The following is a 24,052-nucleotide window of genomic DNA, read 5'->3' as shown; positions in this document are numbered from 1 at the left end:
CCTAGAAAGAGCAAAATCAGCACAAAATATTATGATGTCTTCAGGTATAATTAAACAGAATTCTGAAATTTTAGCTCACCCAGGACTGCGATGTCTTGAACGTTCTTCGCGGCGGCGGTGACCCCCATCACGACTCCGGGAGCTGTTCCTCTTGCCTCTACTACGACTTCTGTATCGGCGTTCATGACTTCTATGCCTATCTCTACTGCTCCTCCGTCTTTGCCGGTCCCTGCTCCGACTAAGAAAAAAAGTACTGTAAAGTACAATGGAGATTAACCCCTTCACGACAAAAGCCGTGCTAGTACGGTGCATGTCGTGTCTCCCCCTTTGATGTGGGCTCCGGCGGTGAGCCCACATCAAAGTCGCAACATGTCAGCTGTTTTGTACAGCTGACATGTGCACGCAATAGCGGCGGGTGAAATCATGATCCACCCGCCGCTATTAACCTGTTAAATGCCAATGTCAAACAGCGGCATTTAACTACCGTCACATGATCGGGGGTCGGCGATGCGTCAGGATGGTAACCAAAGAGGTCCTTGAGACCTATATGGTTCCTGATGCCAGCCTGCTGTGAGTGCCACCCTGTGGTCGGCGCTCATAGCAAGCCTGCAATTAAGCTACATAGCAGCGATCTGATGATCGCTATAACGTAGCTGAGCCGATCGAGTGGTGCCAGCTTCTAGCCTCCCATGGAGGCTATTGAAGCATGGCAAAAGTTTAAAAAAATAAAGTTTTAAAAAATACGAAAAAAATAAAAATATAAAAAAAAGTTTACATCACCCCCCTTTTGCCCCATCCTAAATAAAAAAAAAAATAAAACCTAAACATTTGGTATCTCCACGTTCAGAATCGCCCGATCAATAAAAAAAATGTATTAACCTGATCGCTAAACAGCATAGCGAGAAAAAAATTCGAAAGGCCAGAATTACGTTTTTTTGGTCGCCGCGACATTGCATTAAAATGCAATAACGGGCGATCAAAAGAACGTATCTGCACAAAAGTAGTATCATTAAAAATGTCAGCTCGGCACGAAAAAATAAGCCCTCACCCGACCCCAGATCACGAAAAATGGAGACGCTACGGGTATCGGAAAATGGCGCAATTTTTTAGCAAAGTTTTTAATTTTTCTTCACCACTTAGATAAAAAATAACCTAGACATGTTAGGCTAGTTTCACACTAGCGTTTGTAGCAACTGCGGACTTCCTCCGTGAAGCCCCGCCCTCGGCCGCACCTCCGCCGCTAACTCCGCCTATTTCTGCATGCGGCCAGCATGCGGCCTGTGTACCTATCTTTAACATTAGGTATGCAGGTTGTGCCGCTGTATGCAGATGCTTCCGCATGCGCCGTTTTGACGATGCGGAAAAAAAAAAGAAGAAATTGCTACAAGCTGTGTCCTACAATGGTCGTCGCATCGTCAAAACAACGCATGCGGAAGCATCCGCATACAGCGGCACGACCTGGGTACCTAATGTTAAAGATAGGTACACATGCCGCATGCCGGTTGCATGCAGAAGTAGGCGGAGCTAGCGGCGGAGGTGCAGCCGAGGGCGGGGCTTCACGAAGGAAGTCCGCAGCCCTCCGCAGCTGCTATAAACGCTATTGCGAAACCGGCCTTAGGCGTCTATGAACTTGTAATGACCTGGAGAATCATAATATCAGGTCAGTTTTAGCATTTAGTGAACCTAGCAAAAAAGCCAAAACAAAAACAAGTGTGGCATTGCACTTTTTTTTGCAATTTCACCACACTTGGAATTTTTTTCCCGTTTTCTAGCACACGACATGGTAAAACCAATGGTGTCGTTCAAAGGTACAACTCTTCTTGCAAAAAATAAGCTCTCACATGACCATATTGACGGAAAAATAAAAAAAGTTATGGCTCTGGGAAGGAGGGGAGCGAAAAAAACAAAAACGCAAAAACTAAAAAGGGCCACGGCGTGAAGGGGTTAATGGCGCTATATAAGCATCATCACTATTCCCACAACCTGAAAGTCCTTACGTGATCATCATGTGATGAGCGAACATGCACGGATATTTACTGTACTTTTTTTATAGCGCCATTTATTCCATGGCGCTTTACATGTGAATACGGGGCAAATATAGACAAAATAAACATGAGCAAAAATAAGGCACTAACAGGTACAGAAGGAGGGAGGACCCTGCCAGCCAGGACTCACAGTCTGCAGGGGATGGGTGAGGATACACTAGGAGAGGGTAGAGAGCTGGTTGTGCCACGGTTCAGTAGGTTGAGGATCACTGCAGGCTTGTCGGAAGAAGTGAGACTTCAGGTTCTTTTTGAAGGTTTCTATGGTAGGTGAGAGTCTGATGTGTTGGGTAGAGAGTTCCAGAGTGTGGGGGAAGCACGGGAGAAGTCTTGGATGCGGTTGTGGGAAGAAGAGATAAGAGGGGAGTAGAGAAGGAGATCTTGAAAGGATCAAAGGTTGCGTGTAGGTAAGTACCGGGAGACAAGGTCACAGATATATGGAGGAGACAGGTTATGGATGGCTTTGTATGTCATAGTAAGGGTTTTGAGCTGGAGGCTCTGGGCGATAGGAAGCCAGTGAACGGCTTGACATAGGGGAGAGGCTGGGGAATAGCGGGGAGACAGGTAGATTAGTCGGGCAGCAGAGTGAAGGATGGATTGGAGCCAGAGTGCTAGAGGGGAGGCCAGAGAGTAGGAGGTTGCAGTAGTCAAGGTGGGAGATGATGAGGGCGTAATATGTCAAGAGTCCCTGCGGCTGCATCATTCGCGACTGTCAGCCACAACACATGCGGGGATTGCCTTTTTTTTTTTTTTTTTTTTTTTAGGCAATCCTACAGCTGCGAGACATGCAGCCGTGGGGACTTGAACATATTATCCGAACACACCCAGGATACTCTGATAACATCTGAGCACATTCGCTCATCACTAATCAATATGACTTTGGAATGGAGGAAGTGAGGAGGGGCAGTCGAAATACATGGCTGGAGGCCATGCAAACGCAGGAAGAACATCCAAACTCTGCAGTTGCATGGTGACAGCGCCAGCCTCTGGGCCACTGTGCTTTTTTGTTTTTATTTAAGTGGAGAAAAATAAAAGTTTACACTTACCTTCTACGTCGCTCGCGACTCAGAGAACGACTCCTTTTTCTGCTGGTAAGAAAGGACAGACAAATACATTGCAATTCAATCCATGAAATCATTCCTAAGTAACACACTATACGTAATTTACCAACATTCTGCAGTGCCCCGCACATGGATTGGAGGCGCTTCATAGGGTCGTGCCCAGCAGCCACATACTACTGATATGCCCTCAGCTCTAACTGTAAAGTAAACTTTACATGTTTAGTAAGAGGCAGTGTTCTCGTTCCCTTGTAGCTCTCCATACACAGAACAAGGTGACTTTTCATCTTTCTAGTGTAGTTTAAACAATTAACGTCTTGGGTTTTATACTAAAAGTATTGCTTTATCCATTATAGCCTAATAAAAACATTACAGACGTGTTCCAACATTTAGGATTTGTGCTGTGAATTCCGCAGTGCAAGTGCCCAGTAACACACAGTATAATGCAAGTGAACGGGGTTTTCAGTAGATTCAATAATAAAAAAAAATAACCTAACCTGCTCATTCTTGTGGATTTCACGCTATACAATGCTTTGAAAAGGCCTCATTCAGACATCAGTGTTGCACATACATGTTCTAGCCGTGTTTTTCATGGACACATACATAGGTATTTGGTTTTTTTCACAGACTGTACGTCCTTGCAAAAATCAGAGACATGGACATTGTTTTCTGTCAACATGGATGAAGTGTGCCAATACAAGGGTCCACTTACAAGGGAGCAATCCATGTGCTGTCCGTGGCCAACATTGCAAAAAATAGGAGAAGCTTTGTCATTTATCCATCATCCATAGGTGAAAAACACGACACCGGTACCATCTTTTTGCATACATGAAAAACATTAACATCTGAATCTGGACCAACTGTGTAAAGTGAAATCAGCAAACAAATCCACAGATACAACATGTAGATTTAGTTTCAAATGTGTGACGAAAATCCTCAGAAGATAAATGTTCCACATGTACCAGAAAGCCTTTTATTCCCTTACAATATGACCATTACGTCGTATCACTCCAGTCTTTGATAGTCTCAGGAGATGATGGCTGCATCACACAGGCATCATCATATACCTCTAGTGGCAGCAAGCAGTGCCGACCTCCAGCTGCTTTCCATCTCCAAGATCCTACCCCAATATGTAGTGGGTGTAATATTAGCAAATACCTATAATTAGAAATGTAGCATAGTTTTTCTGATTCGCTATGTCTCATCCCCCATGTGCAGGCATTGCAGGAACTTAGTTATCCATGGTTAGGTCCACTGATCAAGTGACAGCGAGTTAGTAGTGGTCGTAACCATGGATACCCAACGTCCACATTTCAAATGCTAAAACTGACCTGCCATTATGATACCGCAGGCCATTTTCCAAGACTCATAGCATCTCCATTTTTCAGAAACTGGGGCTGTGTGATGACTTATTTTTTCGCACTGAGCTGACGTTTACATTGATACCATTTTCAGGTAGATACAAATGTTTTTAGCGCTTTTTATTGCAATGTTGAGGTGATCCAAAAAACATAATTCTGAGGTTTTGATTTTTTTTCTCTCATTATGCTGTTTACTCATCGGATTAATTTTGTTTACGTTTTGATAGATCGGGCATTTCTGTAAACAGTGATATCAAATAGGTGTATTTTTTATATTTTTTTGTGTTTTATTTTGAATGGGGCGAATTAAATTTTTTTTTTATATTTAAAAATGTTTATTTTTATTTATTTTTTACTTTCTTCTATAGTCTCCTTAAGAGACTTGAAGCTGCAATGGTCTGATCTCTTGCGCTACACATAGCAGGGCTGAAGCCTTATGTACAGCAAAAAACATCTATGAACACCATCCACAGGCCGTCATTCATAGCAGATCAGCAATGGCAAGCACAGGGTCTTCTCAAGACCTCTGGATGTCATGCTAACCCATCGGTGCACTGTGATCATGTGACGGGGCGCCAACAGGAGGGGTTTATGACGTGGTTCCTGTACGATTGGGTTTAATGCCACTGTCAAGAGATGGTCAGCTGTCATGTGCCAAAAAAGTTGAGCTCAGAACCAGAGTCTGCACCAAAGGTCAACCTACCTAGGACATGCCTAAACACATCAGGAGTTTTCCCCTTAATGACCTCCAATACATCTTGTAAGGGTATGTGCACACGATGCGGATTCTGCTGCGGATTTTTCCGCAGCGGATTTGGAAAATCTGCAGTGCAAAACCGCTGCGGTTTTCACTGCGGATTCCTCTGCGGGTTTTCAACAGCACTTTCCTATTGGTGCATGTTGAAAACCGCTGTGGAATCCGCAGAAAGAAGTGACATGCTCCTTTTTTTGCGCAGCGAATCTGCGCGGATTTTTCCGCATCGTGGGCACAGCGGTTTTTGTTTTCCATAGGGTAACATTGTACTGTACCCCGCATGGAAAACTGCTGCGGATCCGCAGCAAAAACCGCATCGTGTGCACGAAGCCTTACTGATCAGAGATATAAAAGACTAGCATCCCCATACGGGAGACAATCCAGTAGCTGTAAGGCTACGTTCACATTAGCGTTGTGTGACGCAGCGTCGGGCGCCGCTGCGGCGACGCATGCGTCATGCACCCCTATATTTAACATGGGGGGGGCGCATGGACATGCGTTGCACTTGCGTTTTGTGACGCATGCGTCACTGCGGCGCACGCGTCAGGGCGCAGAGGACGCAGCAAGTTGCATTTTTTGTGCGTCCAAAATCAAGCAAAAAAAGGACGCATGCGTCACAAAACGCTGCGTTGTGCATGTGTTCACATTTGCGTTGTGCGTTGCGTCGCCGACGCTGCGGCGCACAACGCAAATGTGAACGTAGCCTAAGCTGCACACTATAGTTGACAAATTGCTGCATTAGCCATGATTAGTGTTTGTCAGGGGTAGTCCAATACCTAAAGTGTACTTTATAAATACATTTTTACACCCTAAACACTTTTGGAATTTGCTTCATTATAAACCAACACGTAGTCAGGGAACGCCGATAGAAGCAGGGAGAGTAACAAGAGAGCCACAAGAGCAACTTCACTGCCCACAAACAGTAGGTGGCAAAAAAAAACAAACCCCGAACTATGATTTTTTTTAGCTCCTAAAAAAAAAAAAAAAATAAGATGTCATAGCAACCTCAAAATATTATCAGTAAAATCATCAGCTCACCATGTGAAAGACAAGCCCTCACACAGCTCGATTGGCAGAAAATGAGAACGCTACAGGGCCTGGAAAATGGCAACAAGCCATTTTTCTTTTAGCATTGTTTTTCATCACTTAAAATCACCATGTTGGGAAGGGGTTACACACAAATGTACAGAGAAAATATGAATTTGTATTTACCTGCTACTGCTATTATGGCCGCCATGGTTTCCAGGACGGCTACTCCTTTTGTGCTCCTCTTTACATGTCAGTTCTTCCTGTTCAGCCCAATAAATAAGTGCCACATCGACACATGATGATCAGGAAGGTACAAATAGAAAATTAAATTAAAAAACAAATTAAAAAAAGGGAAGATAGGGCATGGAAGTAGAAAAATACACAAAAAAAAGTATTACATTTTTTACATAAGTGTCAAAATAATAGTTTGCAAAATCATTAAGTCAGAGAGCTACCTACATAAAATCTTTCAATTAAAGTGACCTTTAATGAAGGCTGCACATGTACCTCACACATATACCTTACCTGATACATACATTAGTTACTATGGGCTATTTCCCCACTGTATCTTGCTTGACTCCTGGGCCTGGAGCAAACAGAGGGCATATAACTTAATGACTTACAGTGATTAAACACAGCACAGCGGTAAGGCAAAAGATGGCAGAAGCACAGACAGAATGACTTGGCAGAGGCTTGTAAGAGAGTACAACAGGTAAACATCAATTTTGCTTAGTGGAATCTGTCACCAGCTTTTTGCCACCTTATCTGAGCAGCACATTGTAGGGTCCGAGACCACAATTCCAGCCATGTAACATTAACTTGTAATTTTGATAGTCTCCCGCTGAGAAAACAAGGATTTACTACTACAGGACTAGTAAACCTGCTGCCATATTCATAAGCTTTGTATACCCCCTCCCCCCCCCCCCACTGGCTGCTTTCTGTCTATGCACAGTGCATACAGAAAGCAGTCAGTTGTGAGAATTGGGTTATACGGAGCTCAGCATTTAGAAAACTGGTAGCTCTGCAACAGTGTTTTATCAAAACTGCAGAAAGCAGCCCAGTAAGTGATACATTGCTGAAATCAGGGTCTCTACACCACATCATGCGGCTCTCAGAAGGGATAGCAAAAACTTAGCGATACACTAGCCTAGCCTAAAATGGAAGTCATGATAGGGAATGTATCTACTATATGACAAACCTATCACTTTAGGTCATCAGGTTATTAAGTGTAAACAAGGTTTATTTATTTATTTATTTTTATTTAAGCAACCACTAAGGCTACTTTCACCCTGGCGTTAACTGCAATCCCCCACAATGCGTCGTTTTGCCGAAAAAACGCATCCTGCAAAAGTGCTTGCAGGATGCGTTTTTTCCCCATAGACTTACATTAAGCGACGTATTGCGACGGATTGACACACGTCGCAACCGTCGTGCAACGGTTGCGCCGTCTTGTGGCGGACCGTCGGGACAAAAAAACGCTACATGTAACGTTTTTTGCTCACGACGGTCCGCTTTTTCCGACCGCGCATGTGCGGCCGGAACTCCGCCCCCACCTCCCCGCACCTCACAATGGGGCAGCGGATGCGCTGGAAAAATGCATCCGCTGCCCCCGTTGTGCAGCGGAGACAACGCTAGCGTCGGTGACCTCGGCCCGACGCACCGCGACGGGCCGAGACCGACGCTAGTGTGAAAGTAGCCTAAACCGCAAAAAAAACAAACATTTTCCTTCATCCTGTTGGTTGATGTCACTTTTTCAAGCCCCTTCCCCATTTGGGAAGGACAGGGTAGACTAGGGAGAAGAAAGGGAACTTTGCTACAGAGCCAGTGGCAGGGTATTTATAGGACCAGGTTACCAGTGAAGGCCATTACTCTAGATACTTGTGGGATCTTTTCCAACATCAGTGCGCCAATAAGACATCTCTCTCCATGTAACTCTTGGCCATATACTAAATGCAAAGAGCCAAGTATAAATTCATCAAAAGTCACAAGAAACCACGCAAGGAGTCTTGTGACTAAATATGAAAAACTGTACACTGGGCATCATTGTGGGTTAGCCATGACCTTCAGAGCAGATCTTAGCGTTAGTGATGAGCTAGTGCACTCGTTGCTCGGGTGATCTCCGAGTATTTGGATATGCTTTAGTTTTCGCTGCCTCAGCTGCATAATTTACAGCTGACAGACAGCTTGATTACATGTGAGGATTCCCTAGCAACCAGGCAACCCCCAAATGTACTCAGGCTGGCTAGTAGCTGTAAATCAGGCAGCTGCGTCAACAAAAACGAAATCTGAGCAGTTACTAATATTCGGAGACCACCCGAGCATTGAGTACACTCGCTCATCACTACTCCTAGTGACAACACATCTAGAATATGACCGAGTCCATAGTAAATGGAACTAAAACATTTCAAAGCTTACAAACATTAAAATCGGTAGTATCCAGCTCATGAAGCAATAGCATATTACCAAATGATGTCTTGGACATCTATGACCCCCACCAGCTCTGAGAATGAAGGGGAAACTGTTCTCCAGGTGTGCAGGAGCATTGCTGTGCAATGGGGAACCGGTCACCATATAACCTACAGCCACCACCTTTCAGTCTCATGTGACCATATTCTATGATGCTGTATACATATGATTCCAATTTGCCCTGCACGGCAAAAATCACTTATACTCCCCTGTGGCGCGGTCCGGTTGGCATTGCTGGTCTTGGTCCGGTGCCTCCTCTCTTCTTGCAATGCCGTGCTCTTTCTTTGCTTTGTATGGATGACGCGCACTACGTCATCTGCACAGCGTCACCCATCGCACTCCTGCACACTTCCCTCTGCCTTCCTGAGGGCAAAGTACTGCTCTGTGCCTGCACCAGGAAAGGCCACAGGCACCGGCGCATGCGCATTACAGTACTTCTCTCTGCCTTGCCAGGGGCAGAGCAAAGTGCGCCCGCGCAGCAGATCGATGGGAGACACTGTGTGGATGATGTAGTACACGTCATCCATACAAAGCAGAGGAGGTCGGCATCGCAAGAAGAGGAGGCACAGGTTGAAGAACAGTGATGACCATCAGACCGGACCACGCCGCAGGAAAGTATAATAAATGGTCTTTTTTGCCTCGCAGGGCAAATTGGAGTCATATGTGCAGCATCATAGAATACTGTCACATGGGGGTGAAAGGTGGTGGCCGTGTGTTATATGGGAAAAAACTGGTGACTGTTCCCTTTAAAGGGATTTCCCACAAACAAAGCACATTTTAATCATTACATCTTGGAATAATAATAATTTCCACAATTGGATGTGTGTAAATAAAACGTTCCTGTGCTGAGAATCTTATAAATGTGCCCCTGCAGTGTACTGTGTAATGGCTGTGTCTGACCGTACGGGAACATGGTCTGATCATACCATATTCAGGGCAGGGGAGGAGGAGGCAAAAAAGGATACAGACACTACTGCAGGGGATCACAGCTGATTCTCTCCTTGAGGCAAAACATTGTTTAAAAATATTTATATACACGCTTTACCTCACAGTAAGAATCAGCTGCTGTAATGTCTGCATAATCCTCCACCCCCCCCCCCCCCCTCACCCTGGGGCTGTGATATGATCAGACCATGTTCCTGGATCTTATTACTCCAAGATGTGTTAATTAAAATGTACTTTGTTTATGGGAAGGCTCTTGAGGGGCCGTAACAGTGAAGCACTCTTATGCTAAAGATCAGTGGGGGCCCTGATATTAGACCCCTCTACTCAAAGTTATGGCATATCTCAGCAATGTGGGATCATTGTAAAAGATGGTAATCGAAATTAATTGGAGAAATCCACTCAGATCATACAATTTTTCAAGAATAAAATGAATTGTATCCCACCAACTGATGCATGCACACGCCATCCAGTTACAGGACTCTCACCCAGGATCAGACATAGGCAGCATGTAGACCTTTGTACTTACATGAATGAGCAGCGTTTACAGCAATGGTGAACAGCTCTGGATACTATCAGAATGGGGGGTTATAAGCAGACACCCATGTGTAAGGACCAGTTAAGAGTTGTCCAGTATAGGGGTCTTCCACTACTATTGGACCCCCTTTCATATGTCCATGTCTTTATTACCTGCCCATCTGGTGTGGATCCGGTGATCCCTTCTTGGCATGCAGGCACTACCTCCTGCTCTGATATGACCAATCTGCCCTTCTTCTGGGCACTGGATTTGGAGGGCATGAGAGGAGCAGGTCACCCTGATGCTGGAGCGTTGGCCCCTTCAGCTGATAAGCTGCCATCTGTTTTCTAATTAAAGGGTCCGGCACTGAAAAGCATTGCAACATAAGTGCTGAGGACAGTGAAGACATCTCTGCCTGTGTGCCACAGACGGCCTGTCTGTAGAGCGCATGATCAGACAGCCTGTCAATCACTTCAAAGCTGAGCCTCTGCTCCATCAGCAGCAGGGCGACATGCTCCTCTCATGCTCTCCAAATTCTGCAACCAGAAGAGGGGTGGACCGGGTACAAAGGAGCAGGCAGTAGTGCCAGCACGTCAAGAAAGGATCACATGACCCAAACCCAGATGTGCTCAGAGAGACGCTCGGGCAATAGAAGTACATTAGAAAAGCAGAGGAGTTAGGACACTTGAGAAGGAGACAAATAGTGGTAGAAAACAATTTCAAAATTTGAACTACGGTAATTTTGGCTAAATGCAAGAACTCAAAGCTTGCTGTATGTTAGAGGAGCCATCAGCCAACAACTCTTTAGCAGACTGCCATATTGTGCACCTTACTTTACAAGCTCTGGCGTACTTTAGAGCACCACACAAAGATTACTAGAATGTGAAGCAACAGATCTTCAGTCTCAGTAAGGCTACGTTCACACTTGCGTTGTTGGGCGTTGCGTCGGCGACGCAACGCACAACGCATGCAAAACGCATTGTTTTGTGACGCATGCGTCCTTTTTTGGCATGATGTTTGACGCACAAAAAAAAAATGCAACTTGCTGCGTCCTCTGCGCCCTGACGCGTGCGCCAAAAAAGACGCATGCGTCACAAAACGCAAGACAACGCATGTCCATGCGCCCCCATGTTAAATATGGGGGCGCATGACGCATGCGTCGCTATGCGTCGCCGAACCTGCGCCCGACGCAACGCAAATGTGAACGTAGCCTAAAGCCCATGCAGAACTCTGGCTGAATATTGGGGCACAGATATTGTGTGATGAACGGGAGCAGGCCTGCACATTTACTTCCCAATCCTCTCTATGAGCTAGGGAGGAAGCTACAAGCAAAGCAAGATGGCAGACCAGAGAGCTACACTGATTTATTTAGGTTTTCCTTTCATTTTTACAAAATGCAAACTGCACGAAGGTGCACGGGATAAAACGGCGAGGTGCATTGTAAGAAGTGCCCAACCTCAGCAGTGGAAGAGGTAATCTGTGTAAATACCCTACTCTCATGACCTTACACAGGATCACAAATGCTCACTGCATGTGAAGGATAAAGTACAAAGATGAGGTGATGACTTGCCTCCTTCTCCTGGCCTTTATAGGGAGCCTCCAGCATTGTTTCAATCACAATATCAAAGTCATCAGAAGCCATGCCTGGTCAGGGGGCTTGTTCTGTAGACAACAAGAAAATTAGTAACTCTCCAATACAAAGCATTACATCTAGTTAACACAAATGCAGATGAAACTGAAATTCATTCCCAGCTAGATAAATCACAAGGTTAGAGAAAGATGTGCCAAATATTTAGGGGTCTGAGTAGTTTCAACAAACTTAGCAAAAAATCTATAGCACAGGCCAATATTAGGAATTTTCTGATATATATGATCAGAGGAAGCGGTCTCTTTCTACTCTTATGCGCCAGTTCTGCCCTTCCTTTTAGTCTCTCTGAAAACCAGGGCTGTGGAGTCCATAAGCCAAACCAGACTCCTCAATTTCACAGACCTCGGCCCCACAGCACTGCCTCACTACTGAGCATGTACATAGAGTGCAGAACACGTTCATCTCACCTAAAAGCCCAGATCAAAAACAGGACAGACATTTATAGGACATTTCATAACCTTCCCAAATTATGAGAACATTGACAGCACATCCTGCATTGTACTACTGTACCCAATTTATTATATATTTTGGGAGTCAGAGTCGGTCCATTTTATACTGACTCCACAAAAATGGACTCCAACTCCACAGTCCTGCTGAAACTAAGAATGAACATAGGTTGTTGCACATGTACAGTTTACAGACACGATACACAGGGGTGGACATACCGCATGTGCAGCAGGCAGGGAGCGATCCCTGCAGCTCTGCTGCCTATAGGAGAAAACATCAGCGGAGCTGCAGAGATCTGTCTGCGCTTCCTGTCTGACGTCATCATTCAGTGTGTGGCTCTGTCCGAGAGAAAGCTGCCGACAACGAAGTTGCTGTGGGGATGTGCGGAGAGGTAAGTGGTGCTGTCTGTGCGGCTGCTGGGGAACGTGCAGTGTGGTGCTGTGTGTGTAGTCGAGAGGGCAATGATGTGTGTTGTTGGTGAGATGGTAAGGATGGAGGTGGTGGAGAGGGCAATGATTGGGTTGGTACCAACACGGCACACAGATACAGGGACATAGCCTTATTATGTACAGTACAGTCCCTTAGTATAGAGTGTACTCACTTATGTATAGCGCCGTCCTTTAATATGTGCCATCCTCTAGTTATATATGGTGCTGTCCCTTATTATATAGCTTTCTCTGCTGTTATGTACAGTGCTGCATCTTACATAGTTTATTCTTGTTATTTTTGTACTTCACAGTGCCCTTTTTTATTACATTACCCTCTCTTGTTAAATATAAAATGACTACTGATGAAAAAATGACCACATATCCAAGCCCTTGCCTCCTCTTGCCGACTCCAACTCAAATACATTTCCCGGCTCCGTACATTCTTTGACCAAGAAACTGCAAAACCGCTTGTGCACACCCTTATCTCCTGCCTTGACTACTGCAACGTCCTACTCTCTGGCCTCCCCTATAGACTCACCTCTTCCGACAAGCCTACAGCCTGCAGTGAACCTCAGTCTACTGAACCCGCTGCACATCCAGCTCTACTCTCTCCTAGTGTATCCTCACCCATCCCCTGCACACGCTGAGCCCTCGCAGGCAGGGTCCTCTCTCCTCCTGTATTTGTGTGCATTGTATTGCTCATGTTGACTGTACTTGTCTATATTTTCCGCTTTTTCCACATGCAAAGCGCCATGGAATAAATGGCACTATAAAAATGAATAATAATACCGATGGAGGAATCTGTGACCAAAAGACCAGTCCATCAGCTCCTCCATTAGAAAAGAAGCTTTCCCATGCTCCAGCAGCCATCATTGCATAATATATCTAACAAGACAGAACGGTATATAATAAAAAACAGGGCTCTATATAATCCAATATGTCCGATAGGGAGAGTGCTGTACATAACGAGAGGGCACTGTGTAATAAGGGACGGCAATATACATAATAAAGGAGTCTAATATATACATATGTATGTGTGGAGATATAGATAAATATATATCTGTCGCCAGATACATTTCTTGCACAGGGGCCCAAGCGGTTTGTCTGTATGATAGAGACACATACAGTATACACACACAGTGGGGAAAATAAGTATTTGATCCCTTTCTGATTTTGTAAGTTTGCCCACGGACAAAGATATGAACAGTCTATAATTTTAAGGGTAGGTTAATTTTAGCATTGAGAGATGGAATATCAAAAATAAAATCCAGAAAATCACATTATATAAATTTGCATTTTGCAGTGAGAAATAAGTATTTGATCCCCTACCAACCATTAAAGGGAACCTATCACCTGAATTTGGTGGGCCCTTTGTCCGATCCGATGGGCGGTGTTTTCGGGTCTTTTATTCACCCCTTTCTTTCCCGCTGGCCGCAATAGTGTCTTGAATTGCAGTTGTTTTCCTTCATAGTACACGCGTGCGCAATGCAATCTTGCCTTGCGCACGCACAGTATGCTTTGCCCAACTGCGGGCAAAGCCGAAAAGCATTAGTGCGCATGCGCCGCCGCACTATGTCCCGGAACACAGCGAATTACTTCCGGGACATAGTGCGGCGGCGCATGCGCACTAATGCTTTTCGGCTTTGCCCGCAGCTGGGCAAAGCATACTGCGCGTGCGCAAGGCAAGATTGCATTGCACACGCGTGTACTACGGAGGAAAACAACTGCAATTCAAGACACTATTGCGGCCAGAGGGAAAGGAAGGGGTGAATAAAAGACCCCAAAACACCGCCCATCGGATCGGACAAAGAACCCGCCAAATTCAGGTGACAGAGTCCCTTTAAGAGTTCGGGCTCCTACAGACCAGTTAGACGTTCCTAATCAACTCATTACCTGCATTAAAGACAGCTGTCTTACATAGTCATTAGTGATGAGTTTATATACTCGTTACTCGAGATTTCCCGGGCATTCTCGGGTGTCCTCCCGAGTATTTTTTAGTGCTCGGAGTTTTAGTTTTTCTTGCCGCAGCTGAATAATTTACATCTGTTAGCCAGCATACGTACATGTGGGGATTCCCTAGCAACCAGGCAACCCCCACATGTACTTATGCTGGCTATCAGATGTAAATCATTCAGCTGCGGCAAGAAAAACAAACTCCGAGCACTAAAAAAATACTCGGAGGACACCCGAGCGTGCTCGGGAAATCTTGAGTAACGAGTATATTCGCTCATCACTAATAGTCACCTTTATAAAAGACTCCTGTCCACAGACTCAATTAATCAGTCAGTCTAACCTCTACAACTGTCTGCGAAGGTAATTTGCTTCATCCAGTGATTGGCTAAGCAGCTGGATCCTGTGTATTGGGGCAGAACCATGAAGTAAAGACTAGCAGTGACTGTCAGGGTCAGTGCCCACGATCCGGAGGTGGCAGCACTTTGGATGCAACACATGTCCGCTGCATCCAAAGTGCTGCTGTCTATTGAACGCAGGTGAATCTGCATGTGATCACTGACCCGCGTGGAATCACCAAATCCAATACACTGTATGGGTGAAATTTTCCTTGAGGAGACTCATATACACAAGATAAATAGACATGCTGCAGTCTGGAGAGACATGACGTATATCGGTCTCAGTGGGTAAGCCGCGGACGTCTCTGGACACATAGGGGACATGGGATTTCATGAAATCCACACTGCTAACGCAGTGAATTACGCAGCATCCAACCCACAGCGTTTACTGATCGTGGGCACCTACCCTAAGTGATTGTACCAAGTTTGGAAACCATCCCTCCCTGGAAACGTGTGTGACTGGGGCAGCGGTGGATCATGTGTGTCTCTGCTTCATTCAATGAGTGCAGAAGAGCAGCAGAGCTTGGTTGTCCCATATGAATGAATGGAAAAGCAGTGCACGCAACCGACCACCGCTACACTCACATGGGGGTCTTCAGCGCTCAGATCTTGGGATCGGTGGGGTCCCAACAGTGGGAGCCCAAGCGATCAGATAAGGTTGAAGTTGGTTTCTTATTCGTCAGCTTTTTCTTTTCTGTTTTTTTATAGGTTTAACAACAAATAATCATCATCACAATAATAACATACAATGCAGCGAGGTGCCCTGATGTGAATACACTTAAAAGGAACCTGTCACCCCGTTTTTTGAAAATGAGCTAAAAATAGCGTTAAATAGGGGCAGAGCTGGGCGTTACATTAGTGTCTTTGTGTGCCTTTATTACCCACCTATGCTGCCGAAATACCTTTGTAAAGTCGCCGTTTTCTGCTGTCACTCACGCTGGTCTGGTCCTATGGGCGTGGTGACAGCGCTGTTTCTCCCCCAGAATCCTGCTCATCATTACGTTGGTGGCGTAGTGGTGTGCGCATGTCCAAAAGGCTAATCCACTGCCCAGGTGATGAAAAACAGCACGATCTGCGCTATTCAGCCGTTTACCGGTGGGAACGGCCATCTTTCCTGTGGCCGCGCGTGCGCAGATGGAGCTCTCTGCTGCCCGGGGCTTCAGGAAAATGGCCGCGGGATTCCGCGCGTGCGCAGATGGAGATCGCGGCGGCCATTTCACACTTCCATCTTTCAGCTCCCGTCACAATCTGTCGATTTTTGAGAGTGCAGGATCCTGCATTTTCTCATAGACTTGTATTAGCGAAGGATTGTGATGGAAGGCCATCCGTTTCACCTGTCGTGCACTGGATCCTGCATAAAAAACGGTCCGTCGGGCAGAGAAAACGTTCAGAGGAACATTTTTTCTGCACGTCGGAAAATCGGTCAGCGATGCATCCTGCTCTGCCCGTCACTGGCTACAATGGAAGCCTATGGGCGCAGGATGCGTCACTGCCTGTGAAAAGCAGGAATCCAGCGACGGATCCAGTCTTTTCAAAGAGAGCATGCTTGGAAGAATTTCCGTCAGGGAAACTCTCTCTCTTTTTACTATTGATGCTGCCTATGCAGCATCAATAGTAACAAGATACAATGTGAAAAATTTAAAAAAATAAAAATCGCAATATCCTCACCTACCGAAATCTCGCGAGAAGTCGCAATGTATTACTCAGAATGCTAGCTGCCGGGAGCATCGCTGCGCGGGAACGCCGGTAGGTGAGAATACTGCTTTTTTTAAACCTGGTTTGTGTTGTGTATGCGTTTTCGCAGCGGAGGACCGCTGCGAAGACGCATACACAACAGGTGCACATAGGCTCGACGGGTCCGTCAGAAAGACACACGTTTTCCACAATCTGCACAGGATAAGTCATTTCAACGTCTTGACGGATTCTGTGCAGATTTGGAAGACTGAAGTGTGAAAATAGCCTTAGGCTACTTTCACACTAGCGTCGGGCTCGGCCCGTCGCAGTGCGTCGGACCGAGGTTCCCGACGCTAGCGTTCTCTGCGCCGCACAACGGGTGCAGCGGATGCATTTTTCCAGCGCATCCGCCGCCCCATTGTGAGGTGCGGGGAAGTGCGGGGAGGTGGGGGCGGAGTTCCGGCAGCGCATGTGCGGTTGGAAAAAACGGACCGTTGGCCGCAAAAAACGTTACATGTAGCGTTTTTTGCAGCCGATGGTCCGCCACAACGCGGCGCAACCGTCGCACGACGGTTGCGACGTGTGTCAATTCGTCGCAATGCGTCGTTAATGTTAGTCTATGGACAAAAAACGCATCCTGCAAGCACTTTTGCAGGATGCGTTTTTTGACCAAAACGACGCATTGCGAGGGAGGACAAAAAACGCCAGTGTGAAAGTAGCCTAAGAATACACATCAGGGCTCCTCGCTGCCTTGTGTTATTATTGTGATGATTATTATTTGTGGTTCAACCTATAAAAAAAAATCTGAAAAGAAAAAAATTGCCGAGTATGAAACCAACGTCAGCTTCATAGCGATCAGTCAGTTGGGACAGGGGGTTACTTCCATATCGGACAACGCCATTACAGGGTTACGCCCAAACATCCCTTGTCCACTATTGGTCGGTACGTCAGGTGGTGTCGTGAATAGAGAGCCCTCCCCGACCCCCGGTGCACAGGCACAGCCGCTTATACACTACAGCCGCCTTCTACTTGTCCGTTACCGAAGCACAACTACAACACCCCGCACTACAGCCACCAGCGCTGCACGTTATAGCGTCCGACCCCGGTCACTGGGCGACTGCTCCACTCACCGCTGACCCCAACAGTGCACACAGTATGGCGCTCGGTCCGTTACCTTCCAGAAGTTTCCCACAACTCTGTCTGAAACCATTCAGCCAATGGCAGCACGTGACGTCAGAGAAGTAGGCGGGCTAAGAAGAAACCACCAATGGACACTCTCAGGGAGCCGGTTCTGGGCGAATCACGGAAGTGAATGAAAGCGAGGCGTGACCCGCCTAATGGAGGGAGCTGAGTAAATAAAGGCCACGTGTGAGGAAGGACCCCGGATTCATTGTGTTACTCGTCTATAAGGAAGCCAAAGGCTCCACAGGCAGCGGAGGCGTATGTCAGGGCATGTTGGGAGTTGTAGTCCCACAGCTGGTGTGCTGAAGGTCGCTGACCCCTGCCGTGTAGTGTACCACAGCCTCTATAAGAGCATTGCTTCCTTGTTACAGCTGTTCTGTATTTTCCAACTAACCTGAAAGGGGAACATATATCTATATATTTATTTATTTCCTGGCAACTTCCATTTGTTCTAGAGAAGACTTTTGGTGTTTTCCCTCCAGTCTATGCCATCTCCACCAGGAAGGTGCAGGATGGAGGCGTGAGGCCCAGCTCATCTGAGTCATGCCAGGTTGTGCTGTTCCTTACTCCAGAAATCTTACTATAGTCCCCGACCGGAGTAGGATTTGTGGTGAGGTGCATGGAGGCGCACGCAGCACATTAGGCAGATGAAATTCACTAAAAGGTGTGCGCCTCCTAGTGAATCGGCGGCGGCTGACTCCAAGGTCGGCGGTGTTCACACCAGCTTTGATGAATCGCGGCTTATGTCCTTACTGGGGCTGCATGGCTCTGGCCTAAGGGGCAGTACAGCCTCCATGCACTGCTATGCATACACCAGAGGGATACATCAAGGGTGGAGGGCATATTTATGGGCGGAGGAGCGGGCATGTTTCCAGTGCGGTCGTTGTAACCAAGCCCGGAGGCGGCACTCCAGGCATCATGGACACCACATGGACAGTCCCGCAGTGTAGGAACTTGAAGCCTCCCAATTTATCATGGAACACAATGCTTTTTTGATCAAACTAGTGTCATCCATGTTACTTACATGCACTATTTGTTTACTTGCTATAGGGCATCTGCTCATTTTGTTTTTTTCTTGGATTTTGTCTGTACAATGACCATAGTGTCAACGTGCTTTTACACGTTTCACATATACCAACTTGTGCTCCGGCTCATTTCCTTGGTTTTGCTGTAGTTTCTTGTACTTTGTACAAACAGGCATGTCATCTATACAGCTTCCCATGGTGTCTGAGCGGTCGGCCCCTGTCCTGCTCTGCCCCGTCTATATTGAGGTTGGCTGACACAACCTAAGGTTTAATACTAGAGATACGACTGTCCTGATTGGGTACAACTTGTCATGGTTGGAGGACTTTTGCACTTTTTTGATCAAAATAGTGCCAGCTAAGGCTACGTTCACATTTGCGTCTTGCGACGCAGCGTTGTCGACGCAACGCATGACGCAAGTAAAACGCATGTACAACGCATGTTTTATGGACGCACGCGTTCAACGCATGCGTCGGAAAACGCAGCGTTTTTTTGCATTTTTGGCAAAAAACGCTGCGTTTTCCGACGCATGCGTTTTTCTTAATGTTATCTTTCTTTACTCAATTGTACAAAAAAAGCCACAATTACTGTCTAGACCAGGGGTCAGGAACCTTTTTGGCTAAGAGAGCCGTAAACGCCACATATTTTGAAATATAATTCCGCGAGAGCCGTACGTGCTTGCAGACGGCGCGGCTATGCAGGGAGTTATGGGAAATGTAGTCCATGCTCCCTGCCGCTCACCACTGCCGCCAATGCTTATCAGGCCATCAAAGAACTACCAATATCAGCGTGCACCGCGGCCTGATGGAGCGCGGTGCATGCATCCTTCCCAGGGGCGTAGCTAGAGCTTTTGCCGCCCGGGGCTGTTCCCGAGTTTGGCACCCCCCCCAGAACGTATGCGATTTTCACACTTAGTCATGTACCGACGAGCTCCTCTCCCTTAAGCTCCCAATGTTCAGTGAAAAACTGAGAGAAGCAGAAGAGAAGCTCGTTGTCACAGGACCATGAGTATGAAAATCGCATATGAGTGAAGTTTCCATGTGTCGACGACTGGAACCTGCGGAGCTGAATCCTGACATCGCACGCTTCTGAATTCTCACAACGCATGCACTGCACACTTTTAGGATTCTCCCTTGCCGGTGGACAGTCATGTCAGCACAAGCATGTGATTTGTATACTTCTGACCACATTCCGACTAGACGTGCCCGGCCTCACTCAGTTCATTTTCATAGAGTGAGGCCACACATGTCTAGTCAGCACGTGACCGCATGTATGTAAATCGCCAGCACCAGAGAATCCTGACAGTGTGCAGGGCGCACTGTGAGAAGTCAGAAGTCTGCAGTCACAAAGAATGACTGCAGACTCATCACAAACCTGGACATTCCCTTTAATGCTCCTAACATAAATAAAAACATAAGAGTTAGTATCACAAATAACATTTACATCCAGGTACCTGATAGATGACGTCTCCTCTGGAGCCGTTCTCCCCATGTTGAGTTTTCTCATCCACAGCTGTCTCTGCAGACTTCCATCTTCTCCGCTCTTTTGCAGAAAATCTCCACATGACGCCCTTAAAGATACAAGTGTCATTATAATGCTCCTGAATAAAAAATTTCCCCTCACTATATTGTCTGCATAAAATATGACCCCCACACTGTCTGTCTTATGGTACATGCTCTTCACACTGACCTCCCCTTTCTATACCGGACCCCTCTTCACACTGACCTCTCACACTGTGTCCCCCCTATAGGGCCCAGTATTTATACTGTACTCTCTCATCACACTCCCCCTCCTTTGTATACTGTCCCCTCCTGGCTGTGCCCTTACACTGTCCCCCATGCTACGCATGCACACATCCCAACACCCTCACTCCCCGTACTCTGTCCACATACGTTTTTCACATCGCTACTCATACTGTGTCCGCATACATTCCCCCGTTTGACCCCAAGCTGTCTGCACCCATCCCCCATACTGTTTCCTCATATATGCCCCCCCATCTCCCCCTTTGCTCTTCATTTTGTGTCCTCAGATCTCCCCCACACATTAAATCCCCCCATCCCCATGACAAATCTCCCCCCACACACAATAAATACCCCATCTCCACTCACATTAAATTTCCCCCCACAATAAATCCCCCCATCTCCACTCATATTAAATATCCCCAATCCAATAATATATCCCACTATCCCCACTCACATGAAATCCCCCCCACAATATATGCCCCCATCCCCACTCACAGTAAATCCCCCCCACAATATATGCCCCCATCCCCACTCACAGTAAATCCCCCCCACAATATATGCCCCCATCCCCACTCACAGTAAATCCCCCCCCACAATATATGCCCCCATCCCCACTCACAGTAAATCCCCCCCCCACAATATATGCCCCCATCCCCACTCACAGTAAATCCCCCCCACAATATATGCCCCCATCCCCACTCACAGTAAATCCCCCCCACAATATATGCCCCCCATCCCCACTCACAGTAAATCCCCCCACAATATTATATGCCCCCCATCCCCACTCACAGTAAATCCCCCCACAATATTATATGCCCCCCATCCCCACTCACAGTAAATCCCCCCCTGCACCTTCGGTGTCTTCAGCTCCACTGGAGCACTTTCCACCGCTCTGTGTCTCCTGGTCGATCTGCAGCTCCTGCTCTGCCGCGCAGGTGAGTGACGTCAGCAGCGTGATCACATGACCTGATCACGCTGCTGGCGTCGCTCTGACCCGGCAGTCAGAGCTTCAATTGTACTCGCATCACAGATACGAGTACAATTGAACACTGGGAGCCGGCGCGCCGCAGCTTCTCTGTGCCGGCTGTCAGCTTGACAGTCGGCACAGAGAACAGCTGACTCCCAGTGCGGGGGGTGACAGAATGCAGCCGCCGGGGGAGACACTGCGGACCGCCGCTTTAGGCGGCCCGACTGCGCCCCCCTGCCGGCTGCGCCCCCCTAGATACGCCACTGACTCACCGCCGCATTGTGCCGCCCCCCGCATTGTGCCGCCCGGGGCGGACCGCCCCCCCCGCACCCCCCTTCCTACGCCACTGATCCTTCCCATAGACAGGTAGGAGCCCTGTCTGCGAGCCTGATACGGCCATCAAAAGAGCCATATCTGGCTCGCGAGCCATAGGTTCCCGACCCCTGGTCTAGACACTAGATAAAGACCACCAATGGCTAGAAGAGGGTGGGTGTACTGTGTATATATACCCTAGCAGAGAAGATTTCTTCAGATTTGGCTGTGGTTCATCATGATGGCGCGTCCTTTGGCGAGTACATGGATATGGAGATGGATTTTGCCTTGGCTAATGCCTATGCTATTGCATATTATGAGCAAAGGAAAAGGGATAAACGGAGAAGGAGTCATCGTCGCTTTTGGCTACACCCTATCGTGGAAGTCCGGGAGAGCCGTGGAGCCTACATTGCTTGTTTGGCGAGCTAAATGAGAACCTGGAAAAATATTATGAATATACCAGGATGTCTCAAGACAGCTTCCGCTATCTTCTGCGTCGGGTGGAAGGAGCCATTACCAGGCAGGACACACAGCTCCGGAGATCAATTTCCGCAGAGAAACGGCTGCTGGTGACTCTACGGTACGTAATGTAGTTGTATTTGAACGACTGTGATCTGTTCTGCAACTTTTTTTTTTTTTTTTCAATTTTTGTTTGGGTGGGTATGGCATTTTTTGTTTTTGTTTATCACAATGTACTTTACTAAAATGTATTTATTTATATTCTTGGCAGTTTCCTGGCTACCGGAGAGACCTTGAGATCCCTGCATTTCCAATTCCGGATTGGAGTTTCAACAGTTTTGGGAATTATTGCGGACACATGCCGCGCTTTGTGGGACAATCTCCGTGAAGAATTTTTACCTCTCCCTACAAGTGAAATATGGGAGGCCAACGCCAAAAAATTTGATCAAGTGTGTTCTTTCCCAAACTGCATTGGAGCTGTGGATGGGAAGCACATTCGGATTACAAAGCCTACAAGAAGTGGATCTTTTTTTTTTAATTACAAAAAATATTTTTCCACCGTGCTCATGGCAATTGCAGGTGCGGACTGCAGGTTTCTCGCCGTGGACATTGGAGCGTTTGGCCGTGCAAATGATTCACGGACATTTAAGGAGTCTGATATGGGCCGAAGATTGTATGAGAACAATTTTAATTTCCCCCAGCCAAGACCTCTTCCCAACACCGAAGGGCCGGCAATGCCAATTGTGGTTGTTGGTGATGAGGCATTTCAAATGTGTGCCAACCTACTGAAACCCTACTCCAGTCGGGGCTTGGACCACACAAAAAGGATTTTTAATTATAGACTGTCCAGGGCCAGAAGAACTGTGGAGTGCGCCTTTGGAATCCTTGTCTCCAAATGGCGGATTTTAGGATCCGCTATAAATCTGAAAATTGAGACAGTTGATCAGGTGGTGAAGGCTTGTGTGGTTCTCCACAATTATATTATTGCTAAAGAGAGAGTCAACGTGGAACTAGATGAACCCATACCAAACCCATTGCCCGATTACCAAGATCATCCTCTGAGGACAACTTTGGAAATTGCTCAGATGAGGGATCGATTTGCTTCATATTTTGTTTCAGATGTTGGATGTGTGTCATGGCAAGATCAAATGGTTTAATGTAGAAACAGTACTTTATCCTGCTGAACTGTAACTAAATTTACTGTGATTAATAAAAATCTTAACACTGTCATTTAAAGAATTAAACACTATTGAGTCCATGACATTTTACCAGCCTAATGCAATGTTCTTTAAATGTTGTAATGTACTGTGATTTTCTACTGTGTTGTGTTTTGAAATAAAATTCTTTATTGTGCTTTTCCGTTTCCCAAAAAAATGCTCCCCTATGTTTACAATGTTGTTGCCAATAAAAAATTTTTTTAAAACAAATCCAATGTTCTCGAACCAAATGTGTGTACCACAAAATGTAGTAATGTGAGCACCAGTTCCCAAATTGACTCTGACAAAACAACCAAATTGTTCACATAGCCGTGTGTTCCATAGTTTTAAAAGCGAACATGATTGGCTCCCACCTTGTCAAGCAATTAATCTTGCAGACTATTTGCATATGGAACCTGGCATCATGGAGTGTGATGCCTGAAGCAGGTTTTCTGCC

The 24,052-nt window shown here is 46.6% G+C and overlaps 1 protein-coding gene across 11 annotated transcripts in view; it reads right to left on the bottom strand.

The window, feature by feature from the left end:
* The window catches only part of RBM23 (RNA binding motif protein 23), a 90,142-nt gene extending 72,034 nt beyond the window's left edge, over positions 1-18,108 (bottom strand). For 2 of the 11 annotated variants that reach the window (XM_077299092.1, XM_077299120.1), the window contains exons 1-5: positions 17,845-17,979; positions 11,736-11,831; positions 6,428-6,500; positions 3,089-3,130; positions 80-238 (exon numbers count right to left, since the gene is read on the bottom strand). In XM_077299092.1, coding sequence (XP_077155207.1) covers positions 80-238; positions 3,089-3,130; positions 6,428-6,500; positions 11,736-11,811 — 350 coding nt within the window. In that variant the 5' untranslated portion in view covers positions 11,812-11,831; positions 17,845-17,979. Of the gene's footprint in view, positions 1-79; positions 239-3,088; positions 3,131-6,427; positions 6,505-6,769; positions 6,835-11,735; positions 11,832-17,664; positions 17,785-17,844 lie in introns of those variants that run through there. The other 9 variants (XM_077299127.1, XM_077299131.1, XM_077299133.1 and 6 more) reach the window with 8 other exon arrangements.
* Positions 18,109-24,052: the final 5,944 nt, after the last annotated feature.

The sequence above is a fragment of the Ranitomeya variabilis genome, chromosome 1 (assembly GCF_051348905.1).
Source record: "Ranitomeya variabilis isolate aRanVar5 chromosome 1, aRanVar5.hap1, whole genome shotgun sequence".
NCBI lineage: Eukaryota > Metazoa > Chordata > Amphibia > Anura > Dendrobatidae > Ranitomeya > Ranitomeya variabilis.
The sequence above is the reverse complement of the archived record's forward strand: the minus strand, read 5'-3'. Positions and strand labels throughout refer to the sequence as shown.